This window comes from Colletotrichum jinshuiense, chromosome 6 (genome assembly GCF_051148585.1).
Source record: "Colletotrichum jinshuiense chromosome 6, complete sequence".
NCBI classification, from domain to species: domain Eukaryota; kingdom Fungi; phylum Ascomycota; class Sordariomycetes; order Glomerellales; family Glomerellaceae; genus Colletotrichum; species Colletotrichum jinshuiense.
The window spans coordinates 1,254,672-1,272,356 of record NC_139313.1 but is presented as its reverse complement, the minus strand read 5'-3'; the positions used below and the strand labels follow the sequence as shown (position 1 = coordinate 1,272,356).

Sequence of the window (17,685 nt, the reverse complement as noted above, 5' to 3'; positions counted from 1 at the left end):
ATAGGTTTTACTCGGTTTCGCCCAAGGGTTACGCGTGTTTCACATGTCAACTACGTATGGCACAATGCCCAACAATTGAGGCGGAGGTTTTGGGGTCGATCAGGTTGGTGAGACATGCAGTAATCATTTCGTCACGAAACATATATACGCTGACTAGGATTCAAATTGGGTTTCTTAATTGACTTGGTTATGCAATTGCGGGTATCTTTATTCAATTTGGTGTGCGCTGCGTTGTGGTCATTGGCCGGTCTGCAGCTCTCGTTTCGATAAAATCGCAGCTAGGCAGCAAGTGCTGCCTCACCGGCCTCGCCAAAGACAATGCGGCTTGCCGCTGCGATGGCAGAGCCTGGTCATAACTTCCGGGCATGTGCCCTAGACGGCTGAGTCGTAATCATGCGGTGAGACACTGAAGCCCTTGCACCGTGTCGAGTTTCGCGATGGCCCTGTGACGAGGTTTTCGATATTTGCTGTATCGGTTCGAGTCCCTAGTCGACGGACGTATAGCCCATGACAGGACGCAAAACACCTGGCGGGGTTGCCTGCTCTGCCTTAGACCGGACAGCTTATTCCCGGTGGCGTTTGGTATGTAGTACAAATAACTCATGAGCCCTAACATCAATCACACAAGTGCCATGCCACGAACCCTGTGCTTCTGCCACAGTTCCTCCGAGAATCTAGACTGCAGAAGACGGAGAAGCGATTCAGCCTCGGTCGTCCGACCAAGTCGGGTGAGGTGGCTAACAGCGTCCATGCCCATGAATATGACCCTCGTAACAAGGCTGCTGTTGGACTCCAGATTGCCTAGACGCTTGTCCTGAAGGAATTGGAGGGCTCGTTCATGATTCGGGTTGGTGGGGTGATGAAGCTCCAGGTGTGCGCGGTCGAGTCTTAAAGGTCGCCGAATGTGGCTGGCAGTGCCAACGTATGACTCGAACAGGGCAGCAGAGGGTAGTGGCCGTTTCCATGCTTCGACAGTTGATCGCCAAGAAAGCACCCGCCAAGGACGAAGAAGGATATCGGGCAGCTGAGGATCCGCCTTCCACGTCGCATCCGCTCTGAGCATCGCCGAGAAGGCCGTATCGAGATTTCTGTCCTCCAGATTCGACTTGGCAGTTACCAAGCTGGATAGTAGAGACCCTACAATCTTGCTGTTCTCATCCGCCGGGCCTTCTCCCCGAACCATTCGATCTGCCCATTCCCATGCCACTTCTTCCAGACCCTCGGCAACCATGAATGGCAAGAGCTCGTTGACAAAGTGCTGGTCTGTTACGAAATCCAGTGTCCGCTCTTCGCCGGACGACCTGAGCCACTGGACCACACGTAATCCCGCGGCAGAGGCGAGCATGACATCTTGAACCGAGAGAGCGCTCGATTGCAGGATCTTCTGGTGTTTGGTACGAAGGCAGCCCGTTGCCGCCTTTCTCGTCATCATACCCCGCGAAACGGCCTCGTCAAAGACATCCATTGGGTCGCGGGGAGTTGCTAACGCAATATTGCTGGGTTGCACGCCGCTCTTGAACAATGGGTTGGAGAGAATCGCGCGGAGATGTCGATCAGTCGGTCGTCGGTGGGAATCGCGAGAGGAGGAGGACTGTTTGGCGGAGGCTTGGGAGGCGGAAGACTCGGGAGTCTCGGAGGTCCAGCCATGTTCTTTGTCGAGGTTCTGGCGGAAAGAAGTCTTCAAGACGTTGAGGAGCTTCTGCGACTCTCTCGTGGAGAGGGGCAAGGGCTGGTGGATCGAGGGGATGGCATTTTTTAGGGAGCTCAGAGGCTTTGTGGTAAACATGGCGGCGGATGTGATGGGTTTCAAGGCGGGAGGATATGTCGGCACTGACGGCCTTTCGCGATGTTGTTGCAGATTTCAGTACCTGGATACTGTGCTGGTGGGGGCTTTCGGAGGATTGAGAGACTTTCTCGCAGACTCGTGATGTGCCGGGGGTGAATCTTAAGACGCCGGGTTGGGTTAGATACGCATCATCGTCATGCCATGGAGTGATGTTTCCCTGGACAGTGTCATGCCACTGACGTGTCATGTGACCTCGAAAATGCGGAGGCCCTCTGTCCTCAGGCATGAGGCAACAGTACGCGCAAGAGGTACGTACCGGTATTGTGGGTGAGGTGCGGACTCTCAGCCCTTGGCCGGGAGACTGGACGGGATGGAGACACTGACGCTTCTTTTTTCCTGAGCTGAAGAGGGCCTGTCGCGTGTACATGCCACGAGGAGGTCCAGATTTCGTGATTCGTGGTTTGAGCAGCACGAGGACAACTTGCCCGCCGATTGGGCCAATGTTGCATCAGATCTGACTGATGTTTGACACCTCGCAATCTATTCATCGGCAATGCCACGAATCGCTCGCACCGCTCTCTCGCCCTCTAGCTCTACAATGAGCCGGGTGTGGTCTTGAATGACGAAACACTCTCACGTCGGGAAAGCACGTCTTTCTTGAGCATGCATGTCACCAGATACCTTGCCAGGGGATATTTGTGCAGGAGTGCGAAGGGGAGTTGCTATTCACTTCGCATCACATCAGGCGCAAGAGCCGACAACGACATGGCGTGCCACGGACTGACTACCCAGGGCTGGACTCCGAGGGCGACGTTGGCGCACAGAGCATCTCGGCCGATGCAGCTGCTAGTCAAGACTGACAGTTAGGGGTGGTGGACAATGGCATTCATCCGCGGAATTGAACTCGCGACGGTTTTTTTCTAGAAACGGTGATTGAAGGTTTCTGGCTCCCAACATTCTTACCTGCTTTGGCAATGGTAATTACGTTGGACTCGTTCCTTTGATCGGCTAGACAAGACTCTCCTGCAAAAGCAAGCGAGTCGATATGTAGCGCCAAAAGCGTTGGTTGTTGCTTTTCTTTTTTTCTTTCTCTTATTTCTCGAGCCCCAGAGCTGTGCCCTCTTCGTCAAAGGCCCAAGGTGTGTCGACGTGACTACGTCGCCTTCTTACCTCATGCTGGCTCCCCTCCCGGGGTGAAATGCGTACATTCATACGGAGTAGGTAGCGTAGTAGGGCAGAGCAGAGGTCCCCAAGTCAGGTACAAGCCAAAGGTATCGAGGTACCTGCCTTGTGTACCCAGGCAAGGCACGGCACCAGCTAGCATCGGTACACAAAAAATACCTGACATATGGCGGCTTTTGAGTGGCAAGGCCAGGTACCTGTATCCTCACTCAGCCCGACAACTGAGGCAGTGGATCTACATGGGTCCACTATTGGCGAGCCAAGCTAGCCCGATGCGGAGCTGGGGAGGCGTCATTCGCTGCAGGCGGTCGCTCAGGCCAAAAAACCTTAGCCTGACTGGACCAGCAACAACCAGCAAAACAGCACACAGGGAGCAGCAAGTACCTCCGGTACCTGCCCTGGGCCAGTCAGTGCCTGCTATGTAGCAGCTGACGGGGAACCTTGGGCCTTGGACCTCTGACCTGACCCTCTCCACACTCACAGACCTGACCCTGTGTGCTTGCTGCCACTGCTGCTGCCAGCCTACCACCAAACCGATGCTTGCTCTGTGCTGGTGGTGGTAGCCTGGGCAAAAAACCTCCCTTTGAACTTTTCCCCAGTGCACTTGCGTCTGCTTTGCACAAACATTCCACATCCATCCACCATCCACCTCACTCTTCTCCCACTACACCACCACCACCACCAACCTCACCTGTCTCGCCTCGTCAGCCACGACCTCGACGTCGTCGTTTCTCCTACCTTGCGGCACCCTTTTCTTTTCCTTTTTTTTCTTCCCCTCTCCATCGGCCTGTGTCCCGCAAACCCCACCAAAGCTGTCGTGTCGATACGGGACAGTCATTAATTGATTCCTCTTTTTTTTCCCATCGTGGAAAAACCCCTCCCCTCATACAAAGAACCCAGCAATGTCTGAGGTACAGACTCGGCCTGCCGCCTCGCGCGGCAGAGGATCTGGACGCGGTGGTAGAGGTGGTTTCGCCAGCCGGGGTGGACGCACGCCCGGCAGAACCAATGGCGATAAGTTCGACTCAAAGAACGATGCCGACGATGCGATTGAAGACCAAGGCGAGCTCGGCGAGCTCAAGAAGCAATACGGAAACAAGGCACCTCTCATCAAGGAGCTCTTCCCCGATTGGTCCGAACAGGATATCCTGTATGCTCTTCAAGAGACGGACGGCGACGAGAACCTCGCCGTCACCCGCATTGCTGAAGGTATGTCGGCGCACAGCTCCTGCCTCATCGGGCTGCCATCGCCCATTTGGCGCGACTCCCCCCAAACCCTATCCGCCATCCCTCCCCCCTCCTGCTACTACCGAGCCTCATCACGTCTGGGCCTTGCTGATTTTGCTTCTCTTCTCCAGGCACCATCTCCCAATGGGGCGAGGTGACGAAGAAGGCTCCCCGCTCCAAGGCCAAGGACTCCACGACCACAGCCTCGAACATCGACTCATCCAACGCTAGACCCACTCGTGGCGGACGCAACATCTCGGACGCTGGTCGCGGCCGCGGCAGAAACACTGAGAGAGGAGGCCGTGGTGGTCGGGGCAGGCCCTCACACACAGCACCTACCAATGGTACTCGTCAAACCAAGGAGAATGCTCAGCCGCTCTCTGTTCCCACCGAGGAATCGAACGCATGGGACACCCCCAAGACGGACGTTAAGGACGCACCCGCCGAGGACCCCTGGGGTACCAAGGAGACCACCGAGAAGCCTGCAGCTCCCGCTCCCGCTCCCGCCCCCGTTGCGACTGAAGCACCCAAGCCCGCCGCTCCCGCTCCCAAGACGTGGGCCAGCATGCTCCGCCAATCGGCCGTGCCCAAGCCTGCCCCGAAGCCGCCCAAGGAGGAGCCCGCGCCCAAGCCTGCCGAACCTATCGAACCTTTGCCTCCTGCTGCCCCCGCCGTCGAGCCTACACCCGAACCTGAGCCCGAACCCGAGTCGCAGCCTGAGCCGGCTGCTGAACTCCCTGCCGAACCAGTCAATGAGGAACCGGCTCCTGCAGAAGTACCAACCGTCATCGAGCCCGAAGTGGTTTTGCCGCCTTCCAAGGACCAACTTACTGAGACGAATCTTGAACAGGTTGTCGACGAATCGCATCCTCCCGCTACTGCTACTGCGGCAAGCACTACCGCCGATTCCTGGGATCCTCGTCACAACGCCGCGAGCGCCACGGCGACGCCTCTGTCAGCTTCTCAGCAACAACACCAGCAAATTCGTCCTGCTGTTCCCACTACCAACAGCGGCTTCGCCGCCTCCGCCATCAAGGCTACAGCTGAGAGAGGAACTCGCGCCCCGAGCTACCAACGACGCGTCCTTGACCAGGAGGAGGCCGTACGCATGCCTGGCAACCGCGAGGTTGACCGCGCTGCTGTCCAGTTCGGTGCTTTCAGCTTGAACGAAGACGATGACATTGACGGCGATCGCGAAGAGCCTGAGACTAGAACCCAGCCCCCGGCTGATTCCCCCGTCGCACACCCCAGAACCTCCCTCCCCCCCGCTCCTCAACAGGCTCCCGTCCCCGAGGCAATTGGCACCCAGAAGCCCGCTCCTGGCCTGCCCCCTGCTGCTGCCGTTGCGCCTACCGGTACACCTGCTGCCGCAAGCAACGTCGCCGACTTTGCTAATGCTCCCTTCTCAGGACCTGCAGGCGCTGCCTCCCAGGCTCCTGCTTCCAACCAGAGTATGTTGACACACTTGCCGGACTCACAGCGTCGGTCTTCGCTTACTGACGCACCACCAGCCGCCCAGCCTGCCGCTCCCCCGGCCCAGCCTTACTCCCGCTTCGGCCAGACTGGCCCTCAAGAGCCGTCTTCCTTCCCCCAGAAGTCGATCGACCCCTTCAGCCAGCCGAACAACCCCTCTGCTACCCAGAACCAGTTCGACAGCTTCCCCACCCAGCAGTCTCAACAACAGAACCAGCAACCCGGTGGAGCTTTCAGCTCCGCGCCTAGCGAATACTCTTCCTACTACACCGCTGACCAACAAAACCGCCCCCCCTACAACTACTACAACCAGCCTTACGGTCAGCAGGGTGGCCAGGCTCACCAGGACAGCCTGTCTTCTCAGCAGAGATCTTTCGGCGGCTACAATGCTTCGCAGGCTGATAACCTCAGCCAGTACCCTCAGAGCGGCGGTCTCCAGAACCAGTCCCGCTACGGAGGCGTTGCAAACGATGCCCACAACAGCGGACACACCACCCCTAACCCCACTGCTCAGACTCAGCAGGCGGCCAGCCAGGCCTCGCAGCCTCAGTCTCACGGCCAGCAGCAGAGCTACCCTTACAACAGCCACCCATACTACAACAATGCTTACTACTCGAACTACATGAACTACGGTCACTACGGCCAGGGAGGATATGGCGGTGGCCCGTACGGCAAGGGAGGCGTCTACGGTCACCCCTACGGCATGTCGCCCCAGGGCCCCTACGACCATGCTTCATCCCCCGCCGGTGGCTTCGCCCAGTCGTCTCTGCACCGCGCCGACAGCGGCCTGACCTCCGGCCTGGGAGGTGACTTTGGCCGCGCTGGTTCCGCTCAGTCTGGCAGTCAGCCAGGACTGGCCGGCAGTGGATTTGGTGGTGTGCAGGACACGTTTGGCCGCGGTTCCTCGTCCTACCAGAGCCCCGCCGGACAGGGATTCAGCAGCACTGCTCAGCCGAACAACTCCGCCTCCGCTAACGACGACCTGAAGCCTTTCGGTGACAGCAAGCCCGGCGCTGGTCCCTCGCCCTCCATCGGCGGTGCCCGCCCTGGCTCGGCCACCAACACTCCTTCCGGTCAGACTGGCCTGCCCCCTCCCCAATCCGCCTCCCAGATGGGCGGTTACGGAGGCTACCCCAGCCATCTCCAGGGCCACGGCGTCCACGGAAGCAGTGGCTACGGCATGGGAGGTGCTACTAGCGGACAGCACGGCAGCGCTCCGTTTGGATCCTACGGCCAAGGTGGTTACGGCAGTGGATATTACGGAAGCGGCGGCCAACAGCAGCAGCGCGGCGGCTGGGGCGGAAACTACCAATAGGATGGTAGCGGTCGCCGGCCCTCTTATTCACGCCCTCACGACGTGAAACGAGTGGCCTAGGGCCTCGAGGCCCACAGACTCGTCGCCAGCACTTGCGCTTTTGCGGGCAAACAAAACTCTCTTTGGTCCTGCGGATGGTTATAACTGCAGGCGGCAAGGATAATTCATGCATTCTCTTTCTACAGGGAACCTTTCTTCTCTCTACTCACTACCTACGTGTATGGTCTTCGAGCGTGTACGATCTATCAAAAAAGAATCAGGGGAGGGGAAACACTTTCGGATGGTCACCGGCCGCAACGGAATCGTGTTTTTTTGTTTTCTTTTTCGCGATGGGAAGGTCTTATTAGGCTTACTCAAGAATGATAGCCGACGGCGGGGTGGCATGCGGCTCGAAAACTCAAATGAATTGACAGATGGAAATGGATTCGGTGGGAGGTCGGTCGGTCTTTGCCCGATGGAGGGCCAGATACTGAAATTGAACTCCTTGGAAAGGGGGCAAGGTAGCCAATGAAGACACTCGGCTTATGATACTGTTTATCTTGCTTGAAATGGCGTATGTGATGTGATTTAGCCACTCTAGGGTGGACCGATGTTCTCCTCCACGAGTCAATATGGATGACGAAGTGCGACTCGGAGTTTACAAGGTACTTTATCTGAAATTACGGGTCGGGATAACTGTAGACGCTGTCACTATGATCCGTCACTGTGCAGTGAGGCCGCTAGAGTCCGCCTACGCCAGCTTCCTCCCTAACACTTAGAACGTCATTCGCAGTTACGACGATATTCGTCAACTTGACTGCTTTCCCTGAAACCTCTTTGAATTCTCCGACCTTAACCTGTGATCCAATGGTGCAAAGTTGGAATTCAAAGGCAGTATATTGGCGCTTAATTTGGCAGGGGGCGTAGGAGGGGGCTAAGAGGATTCGCAGATTTTCCTAGGCAGCGTAAGAAATCCACACCGACTCCGGGTCCTGCAGGTGGCAGGCGACATCCGTAGCGGAGCCATCAAAGATGCTCCGCATTACGAGTCTCGGCGAGAGGGAGCACGCGACACCTGGGTCTCGAGAAAAGGGCCGGCAATTTGGGCGCCGGATATGTTCCTGCGCAATGGCCTCGATTACGTCTACTGGCCGGAAGTTGCTTCTTTGCTTCTGCCGCCCGGTGCACTAGGTCGGGCCCCCTGAGCCCCAGCCGGCGTTGACGACCTTACAAGAGCGGTTAACCGGTGGCGTCGTGATCTTTGCGATGTTTGGCCGTAGTGGGGAGTGCGACGTCGACATGGATTCCCAGGTGATGGGTTTGTAATCGAACTTGAGCCGGCTGGCGATCTGGATGGTCAGGTCGACGATGCAGCTTTTGAGCCGGCAAGTCTAATCCGAGATTCAACGGCCGTATATCCTCTGATATTCTCGGCAGCGCGGTTCAGGGAGGGTGCGAACTTGGCGACGGCGGTGTCCGTGATGACGGCCTCGGCGTCTGCAAGCGGTTTTGCATTGCATACATCCTCGGTGATCTACCTTGTCAGCATTATCTGATACTTGCTTCATGACGTGAGTACGCCAGTTTGCTGAGGAAGGGTTGGCGAGACTGTCTTTGTCTACAGTACTCTTAAGGTTTTGGTTATATCGGCGAAGGCACTATTGCAACGACTGTTCTTATAGCCTCTCCTTCTATGAGAGCGACGGAGTCTGACCCCACCTGCCGGGATCTCACTATCCGCCCGCAATCACGCATGTTCTATCTCTGCACGTCTGTAGAGGTGTGGGCTTTGTCAGAGTGACCTTGAATATCGCCATGATGGGCTTTCAAAGCCGTTCCCCTGGAGACCAAGGACCGTCCCTGATGCTGCTTTAACTGAGCACAACTCGGTATAGTCTATCTTAAACTCCAAGATCAGTGTTTGGCAATATGCATCCTTGCACCAGTTCATGATGCTCTGTTTCTAACTCCGAAACCAAAAGCCAGTCGGCAGGCCACCGAGGTCAACCAGAGTATTTCAGCAGAGTTGTCACTTACTACAGTTGCAACAGATGCACCTAACTTACACTGAGTTGTACCTTTGTGAAAAAACAAATTACATTTCTAGAGCTATTTGGCTAGTTTCTCTGAAAGATCAAGGTTTGACAAAGGCTGCCTAACTGGTCTTTCAGCTATTCAAAATACCGCCCTATCCTTATTCCCGGGCCGTCAATCTAAATCCAGACTTGCTTCAGAAACTGCTCCAGGCTAGTGAATTTGTAGTCTGGCAGAAGCTGGTTCCACTCATCTGTTGTGTTCCATGCCTCTTCCGAGATTGCGATTACATTGCCCGTCAATACTGCCTTCTGAAACGCCTCGTGGTCCGCTTTGGGGATATCTGCTAGGACGTGGGAACCCAGCGGTGGCAGCCAGCTCACTTGGACATTGCCCAACTTGGCATCTTCCTCCTTCACCCACTCCACATTAAACGGCTTGCCTACAAGTGAACCCGTTAATGTTCTCTGCAACATACGACAATCTGCTGTATATAAAGGGGGGAGGGGGTTGGCTCACCTCGTAGGGTCTCTCCCAATTCCAAGAGCTCTGCAACGGTAGTCTGGCATCCCACAATGCCTCCGACCTTTGGCCACTCGCCCTTGTATTCCACTGCATGGGCAACAACCCCAACAATGTCTTCAATGGTCGTATAGACTATCTTCTTGTTGAGGCCTTTCTCACCGAGTACCGCACGCGTTGCCTCAAAGTCGAACAAAATTGGAAAGAGCGTGATGTGCTTAGCTGTTTGGCGGGGATATCCCAGGTAGTTCATGAATAGACCAGGATGGAATAAGCTGTACTCGAGAACCTGCAGAAACGTTTAGAATATGCGTGATGAAGTGCTTTGAAAAAGGTAGATAAATGAACACTTGCTTTCTTGTTCTTATTAACTTCTTGCAGGTACGAGCGGACGTCGAGTTTGCTGGAGTACCAAGGCACTACATCGATGATATCTTCAAGCTTGCCACCGCTGTTGACACTATTAGCCAATCTTGAGAGAAGAACTGCGAAGCATCAGAGTGTCTCACATAGACCATTCACTCGCAGCGTATCTCTCGACGCCAGCTTCGATTGCTGCATCAATCAGACGCTTCTGACTGACTCCGCCAAGGTCTTTGTGTGAGACGAAGAAGCATAGGACCGTGTGAACGCCACGAAGAAGTTGAACAAGTGCCGGCTTGTCTTCATAGTCCGTCTGCTCCCAGCGAACTCCCGGGATTTTCGGTAGTGACTTTGGATCCTGCAAGAATTCCTTGCTTCAACTTCACTATCTGCTGGGATTCTGACATCAGGGCGCCTACCTTCCTGGCCAGGCCGATAATCTCGTGTTTTCCCGTCTTAGCAAGCCCATCAAGGATCTCTCTAGCGAGTTCTACGCCCAAAAGCGCTTGTTAGTATCCAGCTAAATATTTATCGTTGACACGGATGTAACTCACGCCCAGAGGCTCCTGCGATGGCAATTTTGACCATGATCAATTTTGTGTGATGTCAGTTTTCAAAGAGAAATGGTCTAATAGATTGCAAGGTCCCTCATGCAGAGTCGCCGTAGACACTGGGACGGGATATTTACACTTCGATAGAAATAGGGAAAGAATTCCAGCAGCGGAAAGCGACGTTGTGGTATAACGTTATAGGTTTGCATTAGTAACCTAGTTGATTTGTGGTAGAGGCTGCGGAGTTTTGCAACTGAATATCTAACCGCTATCGGTTAGAGCCCGAAGGTTAATAACTGATTTCAGGGTTTTAGTTGCGTCGAGAAATTTAGACTTGGTTGCCAAGAGATTCTACTCCTCAACTTGTCATCAATTAGTCTGATCGCACCGCTTACCTCCGAATGTCCGGTATTCAAGGGTAGCATCTTTGTCTTGAGCAGTCAGCGGGGTGTCGGACAACGGATGACGATTCGGTGGAGCACATTTTATATGGCGGTCAATGCTATGTACGATTCTGCGGAGTTTGAAATCTGGCTCAGTGGGATGTCGGATTCAATTTGTTGCCGGTTGCTACTCGGTCAGTTTGTCGTTGGATGTTTGGTCAAAGAGCTGCTTTGAGGAGTCTGTTCAATATAAAACCATAATCTCTACCTCAGAAACACGCAATTATATATCATTCTCGCCATTCTAAGAACTTGACATTTCCTCTCTACAATTCATTCCAACAAGCACTGCGCTCCAACACCTCGAGACAACAATCAAAGTTCTTTCGACAACAAGCCGCGTGGAAATCGCAAAGAGAAATGTCTAAAAACGGAAAATATGCATCCAAACTTTTTGGGGCGCGTATTTTGATCATTGGAGGTACATCAGGTGTTGGCATGGCGGTCGCCGAAGCCAGCGTGGAGCTTGGTGCCTCCACTGTTGTTATCTCGAGTTCAAACACTGAGCGGATCGACGCGGCCGTATCACACCTACGCAAGTCCTATTCAGAAACGGCATGCAACATCATCGGGTTTCAGTGCGACCTCAAGCAGGAGGAGCTAGTCGAGCATAATGTGGCAGCTCTCTTTGACGCCTCAACCTTGAGCGGAGCCGAGAAACTCGACCATATTGTCTTCACTGCGGGCGATCAGCCCACTCCGAGACCCATTGCAGACATCGATTTCAGCTTTATCAAAGAGGTCGGGCTTGTGCGGCTTTTTGCTCCCCTGATCATAGCAAAATATGCTGCAAAGCATATCGCACCAGGGCCCACGTCCAGTCTTACATTTACTTCTGGGATTAGCGCTTACAAGCCATACCCGAATTGGAATGCGATAGGTGCATACGTCTCAGCTTCCGAAGGCATGACGAGAAGTCTTGCAGTAGAGTTGAAGCCGCTGCGCGTCAATCTCGTTTGTCTTGGCCCAGTCGATACAGAACTCATGACCCGCTTCTATCCCAAACCTGACGAGCGTAAAGCGGCTTTCGATGCTATTGCGCAGAAGGGCGTGACAGGAGCGATAGGAACCGTTGAGGATGTTGCAGAGGCATATTTGTACTGCATGAAGGACCGAAACCTGTCCGGTTCCATCATACACTCCAATGCAGGAATGCTTGTGGTTTGAAAGACATAAGAGGTAGTGCGCAAGCAGGAGCGGATGAAACCCCGGCTCTATTCTCAACATGAAGGCTTCATTACAAAATTATCTATAAAAATGGCCCAGCCACAGGTTGCATATTGCATAACTGTCCACCTTATTTCTTGAGCGATTGAGCGTCATGGTTCTAATTAGGACTTGGCTGCGTATGATACGTCTTTGTCGGAAAACGGGGGTGAAACTGGGAATTCATCTGTTAACTTGTAAGTTACACTTACCGGACCAAACTGGCGTTGACATGTTTCCAGAATCAGATAGATTACGTGAGCTGACCACAGATAAGATTGGTCGCCAACCTTGCCTGTCGATGAGTTTCATGCCAATTGCATTTTTGATTGAATCCCAAGCGATTGGAACAAAATGCGCCTATTTAAGGAAGCCTGCGCTTGCATGCTTTGGGTCGTGGAAGCGGTGCAGCCCAATCACAGCTGGAGGGATATCTGCAAGAGCCACCGAACCAGCCGAGCGGGGCAGTGGCCAGGGGAGCGGATTTGACCATGAGGCCATTCTTCCACATATAAGGAGACTGCACTGTTTTCCCCTCTCCACGTCCTTTTTGTGTACTGTTCGGTGGCCATTCAAGCATCGCTCGACTGACCGACTTCACCGATTCTCAAAACAGCATGGCTGAACCCCAGCAAGATCCGGCGCCCGAGGCTTTGGAGGCTGTGGGTCGCCTGCAGCTATCTACCTCTACGTTATGCTTACAATGCACAGGAGGCCCATGATGACAGTCATTCCGACATTGCGTCTTCGCAAGGCGACGTGTGTTGCGCTCCACTCCGTTAGTTGAAGTTCAACGTCGGCTGATCTTAGCTTAGTCTTCTGAGTCGTCTCTGAGCTCCTTGCGATCGAGCATCCGTGATCATCGGAGAGAAAATGGTCGCACCTACCACTCTCTTAGCGACGGAAGTAAGTTCACAGTCCAATGATAGCGCTGTCTTGCCCAATAATTAACCTTGAATTCCCTGCAGCTTACGTCCTTCCTAATGACGAGGTACGTCTTCAGATCAGAATGTGCTCTATGGGATAATTATCTAACTGACGTCACTTTAGATGGAGCAGGATCGCCTGGGTAGGTGTTACTACTAGCTGGGAAGAATCCGATGAAACAAACCGGGCTGACATATTTCAGACCTACAACATCATCTCTGGCTGCTGACCTGGGATGACAAACTATGCCTATCACCCAAGAATGACAATGCTAAAAATGTCTTGGACCTGGGAACCGGAACTGGTATCTGGGCAATGGACTATGGTAAGTTAGCCAGCGTGATAAAAATAGAGGGTTCGGATTTCTAACATTGAATAGCGGATGAGCACCCCGAGGCTGAGGTTTGAAGTCCCTCTGACTTTCCTAGTCTGGGGTCTAGCAAGTAACTAACCATTATTAAGGTCACCGGCGTCGATTTAAGCCCCATCCAGCCTAACTAGTAAGCATCAATGTGCATGTATACCTCTAAAGAAGCATTTTTCTGACGGCTTCTGTGCCAACAGCGTTCCTCCAAACTGCCGGTTCGAGATTGACGACGTAGAAAAGGAGTGGACCTGGTCAAAGCCTTTTGACTTCATTTTCGTTCGACACATGAACTCGTGTTTTTCTAGCTGGGAGAAAATGATTGCCCAGGCTTATAAGTAAATTCTTACCATTATTCAGAACATCAAAACGAGAGTAACACATGCTGACATTATTGTACAGGAACCTGGAGCCGGGCGGCTACCTTGAACTCCAGGACAATACCTTCCCCATTGCTTGCAGCGACGACACTTTGACAGAGAAGGACCCACTGTTCCAGTGGTCGAAACTTCTCATGGAAGCAACAGAAATCATTGGAAGGCCAGTTACTACACCCTCAAACTTTAAGCGCCTACTCGAAGAGGCGGGCTTTGAAGATGTTGTCGAGACCAGGGAGAAATGGCCCCTGAGCCCCTGGGCGAAGGACCCAAAGCTACATGAACTGGGAATATGGTCGCAGGAAAGCGCCACGCAAGGCTGCGAGGCAGCTGCGCTCGCGCTGTTCACACGGGTACTCGGCTGGACCAGGGAGGAGACTCTCGTCTTCTGCAGCGGTGTACGGCAGGACATCAGAAACAAAAACATTCACGCCTACTGGAACGTGTAAGTTCAACTCTTATTACGATAACCTCTCTCTAGTAACTGATTGTGGTTTAGCTATTCCGTCTACGGGCGAAAGCCGCTGAAAGAGCCGACCCCTGGACCAGAATGATTCAACATGGCAGACAACCTCTTGAATGTAATGCATAGAGGTGTTTTATTTGTCGGTTAAGTTCCGATTGAAGCCAATTCCCTACTTATATAATTGCGAATTTGAAGTTATACGAAGCCCAAGCTGTGCACCATTACTCGCTGAATCTAGTTAATATCACCATCCGCCCTCCCAACATCAGTCTGACAGAATGCACGAGGCACGTTTGTTTTTAACACAGGACAGTTTAGAAGAAGACATATTTCAACGTTTTATAGGTCGATAACTCAACCTTACCATAACGTAAAAGTCCGTTGAACAAATGTCTACTCCTCCTTGCTGAACTACCTACGCCTTCGCTTCAGGTGCCTGCAATTTTATCTGAGCTCCATTTTCTGCGTCTGACTCTCCAGATTGAGTCGTTCCATTCTGGCTTGCTTCCTTTCGGTCTTGCCTATGCACAAAGAACCACGCACTGGAAACCGCCAACAGCGTCCCACATAGCAGCCCAATAGAGCAAGAGTAACTAACTCGATACGTCGGTCCAAACCTTGGTTGGTAAATTTGAGGACCCTGTAATTCTAGTTAGCCCAATCTGAAGAGAGCATGGTGTATGCCGTAGGATTCAACGCACAACAATCCCCATTAGTTGACAAGATGCCTGTTGATTGACATGGGTTAGTTTATTCACGGAATCTTCCAAACAACGATGCTCGACTGCTTACATTGGTAACGCCGATAGCCAATCCTGCACTCGTGGTTCCTTTTGCCGCTCGAATACGCTCTGTGAGATGATCAGGTTAGCTACGGTCTATTTCGTCTTCGAAATAGTATTGCTTGCCTGGCCAGATGATGGCAAAAAAGCTCTGAGATGCTGCAGTTGCGAGCATGACGAAAATGTACCTAGTTGACAGTCAGCGCAAAAGCCTTTTGACAGAAACACTGAAATCCGTACTTCGCAATTGGATTTTTGACTGTGATCAGCAGGATATAGCAAACGATCTGGGCAGCCTCCAGTCCAAGGCCCGCAACCCAAGGGCTCAGCCGCCGAGTGTGAACGAGAAACGCCAGCGACAAAAGTATGACAAAGACAAGCGTAAAGGGGGGCTCCTAGGAGTCAGTAATGATGCATATTTGGAGGATTTCGTATGAATGCATACCATGGTCATCACCTGAGAAATGGCGGTGTTTGAAATCCCTAGTTCGTAGATGACTGTCGGTAGAACGAACGAGATTCCCCATCCACCAATGCCATGCGTAATCCAGATCATTAGGAAAGGAATAAAAGAGGGGCTGCGAAAGAGGTCCTTGACCTGTTGAAAGTTTATAGTCTTGGCCTTCATCGTCGGTGCTTGCTCTGGGAGATCAGAGATGATGGCGTCTCTCTCGGACTCTGTAAGGAACTTGACAGTCTCAGGGTCTAAAAGTGTGTTAGCGTCAACACGGTTGAAAAATAATGGGGTGGAGTGCTGTTTAACTCACAGTTGGGCAAGAAGAAGAACGTGTAAATTCCGCAGAAAATGGCAGGGATACCTTCGAGGATGAAGAGCTTCAGCGGAGTTAGCTGGGGTCATAGTAATCAAATACGGAGGTTTGACTTACCCATCTCCAACCAGCAAGGCCGCCAACACCATTCATGAATGAAATCGCATATGCTGCAATGCGTTAGCAACTACGCTGACCCAAAAATATTCATCCGGGCCTACCAAGGAGACCACTGATTGTTCCAGAAAACATGCCACAAGCATAAAAGATGCCCTACATAATGTCATTAGCATTTTTCTTCGTTAGGCATTCTTATAATACACTGACTATTCGGAGTGGGAGCTTCTCTGTCGGGTACCAGAAACTAAGATGGTACAAGACGCCAGGATAGAATCCAGCCTCGGCGAGTCCCAAGAAAAAGCGGCAGGCTAAGATACCGGAGTAGCTTTGGGTTGCGCCTTGACACATTGAGATAATTCCCTATATTGTTGTTAGTATCGCGTCGATCCCATCACAGGCTATGGAGTAGTCAACTTACCCAGGTAATCATAATTCGACTCATCCATACGGAAGGCGAGAATCTCTTCAGCGCCAGCGTGGCGAGAGGCTCAAAGAACATGTAAGGGTAGTAGAAAATGCTCAGGGCCCATGCCCATTGAGAACTGGAAAGATTCCCAAGCTGCTTGCGAATTCCTGTTCCTTGTTCGAGGTTGATGATGGCAGCATTGCTAATATTGCTGACGTGGATTCGCATGATAAGGTAGACAAACGAGTACCATATCAACAATCTCTTGTCAACCTTGCGATGAGCTATTTTGAGCAACGGCTTCTCCTCTTCCGAGGATGCATTCTGGTGGCCCATAGTGACAACGGATATCGAGTCGCTGTTATTAACGAAAATCGCGCCGCCCGGTTTGCAATTCGACCGTCAAGATATGGGGTTTGAAGGTGTTGGTATTGGGGAAGCCGAAGTTTCAACGCCACCGTCAAAATAACCAATGTCTTCCCTCCCATGCACCTCTTCACACCATTTGATGCCGATTACGCAGATCGAAAGCCAAGACGGCAATTCGAAAAGCACGCCTTACTGCGGGGCCATGTGCACAACAGGATTCCCATGCAACTCTCGCGTGGTTGTAAAGTGATGGTATTCTCATTGGTTCGAGCAGATCGATAGAGGATCCTTCGCGACAGGTTTGGTAGTGAGTAGGGTATCAAGGTTAGGTTTTGTCAACTTGCATCATCATATGCATCAAGACTACGTAGGATAAGCTTCAGAGTGAACGATGGAATATTGCATGAAAAAATGCAAAAAGATATCAACGCTTGCATCCGCCGGTAATCGAAACCGGGTCCCCAGCTGGCTCCATGAATGGAAGGCTGGGATGATAACCACTACACTACAAATGCGTCGACCGTGCTCAAGATCAGAGATGATGGGACGGGTTCTTGTTGTGGGGCTCAAGAAAATGTGCCTATATTTATCGCTGTCAGTGAGCTTAGAGTTCCACAGCAACAGCTTCCCCAGCAATTGTTCAGATCCTACATAGCGGCGACTGTGCTACAGAACAAGATTTTTATTTGTTTTATTTTTAGTGAGCTGCTTTCATCCGTTCTTCTAAGTTGCAACCTCTAAGTAGCAACTGCAGTCTAGTTTCCGTGGCGGTTCAATTGAAGCCGCTTGACTACGGCGGCCGCTTGACTACGGCGACCGCATATCTCAACTCCGCAAAAGCGACTGCCCGACGTCGGAATGACATATAATGTCTCCCACGGAAATCGGCCGACAAGTTAGTAAAGATGCGGGGACCAGTGTTGGATTGAAAGCGAAATGCAGGTGGTTAGGCACTCACCCCAATCATGAGCGTAGGACTAGGTTCGTCATCACTCGACGGATGGCGTGCTCGAGATCCGGCGA

At 52.5% G+C, this 17,685-nt stretch overlaps 5 protein-coding genes across 5 annotated transcripts; 2 read left to right on the top strand and 3 right to left on the bottom strand.

Annotated features, from left to right (window-relative positions):
- Positions 1–619: 619 nt before the first annotated feature.
- On the bottom strand, positions 620–1,786 carry EsH8_VI_000313 (uncharacterized protein; the record flags this gene model as incomplete). The annotated part of the gene is made up of 1 exon (XM_083271566.1): positions 620–1,786. The coding sequence occupies one exon, from the start codon at positions 1,784–1,786 to the stop codon at positions 620–622; it is 1,167 nt and encodes a 388-aa protein (XP_083126740.1).
- A 2,084-nt stretch (positions 1,787–3,870) lies between these two features.
- EsH8_VI_000312 (RNA polymerase II degradation factor 1) lies at positions 3,871–6,983 on the top strand (the record flags this gene model as incomplete). The annotated part of the gene is made up of 4 exons (XM_083271565.1): positions 3,871–4,177; positions 4,327–4,970; positions 5,046–5,646; positions 5,707–6,983. The coding sequence occupies 4 exons, from the start codon at positions 3,871–3,873 to the stop codon at positions 6,981–6,983; spliced, it is 2,829 nt and encodes a 942-aa protein (XP_083126739.1).
- A 2,192-nt stretch (positions 6,984–9,175) lies between these two features.
- On the bottom strand, positions 9,176–10,469 carry EsH8_VI_000311 (uncharacterized protein; the record flags this gene model as incomplete). The annotated part of the gene is made up of 6 exons (XM_083271564.1): positions 9,176–9,438; positions 9,516–9,807; positions 9,867–9,969; positions 10,028–10,239; positions 10,301–10,371; positions 10,436–10,469. 6 exons carry the CDS (start codon positions 10,467–10,469, stop codon positions 9,176–9,178), a joined length of 975 nt encoding a protein of 324 aa, XP_083126738.1.
- Positions 10,470–11,313: 844 nt separating this feature from the next.
- EsH8_VI_000310 (uncharacterized protein) lies at positions 11,314–14,303 on the top strand (the record flags this gene model as incomplete). The annotated part of the gene is made up of 10 exons (XM_083271563.1): positions 11,314–12,036; positions 12,897–12,987; positions 13,050–13,072; positions 13,132–13,150; positions 13,211–13,333; positions 13,388–13,410; positions 13,471–13,508; positions 13,573–13,710; positions 13,775–14,194; positions 14,249–14,303. 10 exons carry the CDS (start codon positions 11,314–11,316, stop codon positions 14,301–14,303), a joined length of 1,653 nt encoding a protein of 550 aa, XP_083126737.1.
- A 779-nt stretch (positions 14,304–15,082) lies between these two features.
- EsH8_VI_000309 (uncharacterized protein) lies at positions 15,083–16,629 on the bottom strand (the record flags this gene model as incomplete). The annotated part of the gene is made up of 8 exons (XM_083271562.1): positions 15,083–15,185; positions 15,238–15,392; positions 15,443–15,702; positions 15,765–15,831; positions 15,885–15,937; positions 15,989–16,040; positions 16,095–16,247; positions 16,306–16,629. The coding sequence occupies 8 exons, from the start codon at positions 16,627–16,629 to the stop codon at positions 15,083–15,085; spliced, it is 1,167 nt and encodes a 388-aa protein (XP_083126736.1).
- Between the last annotated feature and the right edge of the window lie 1,056 nt (positions 16,630–17,685).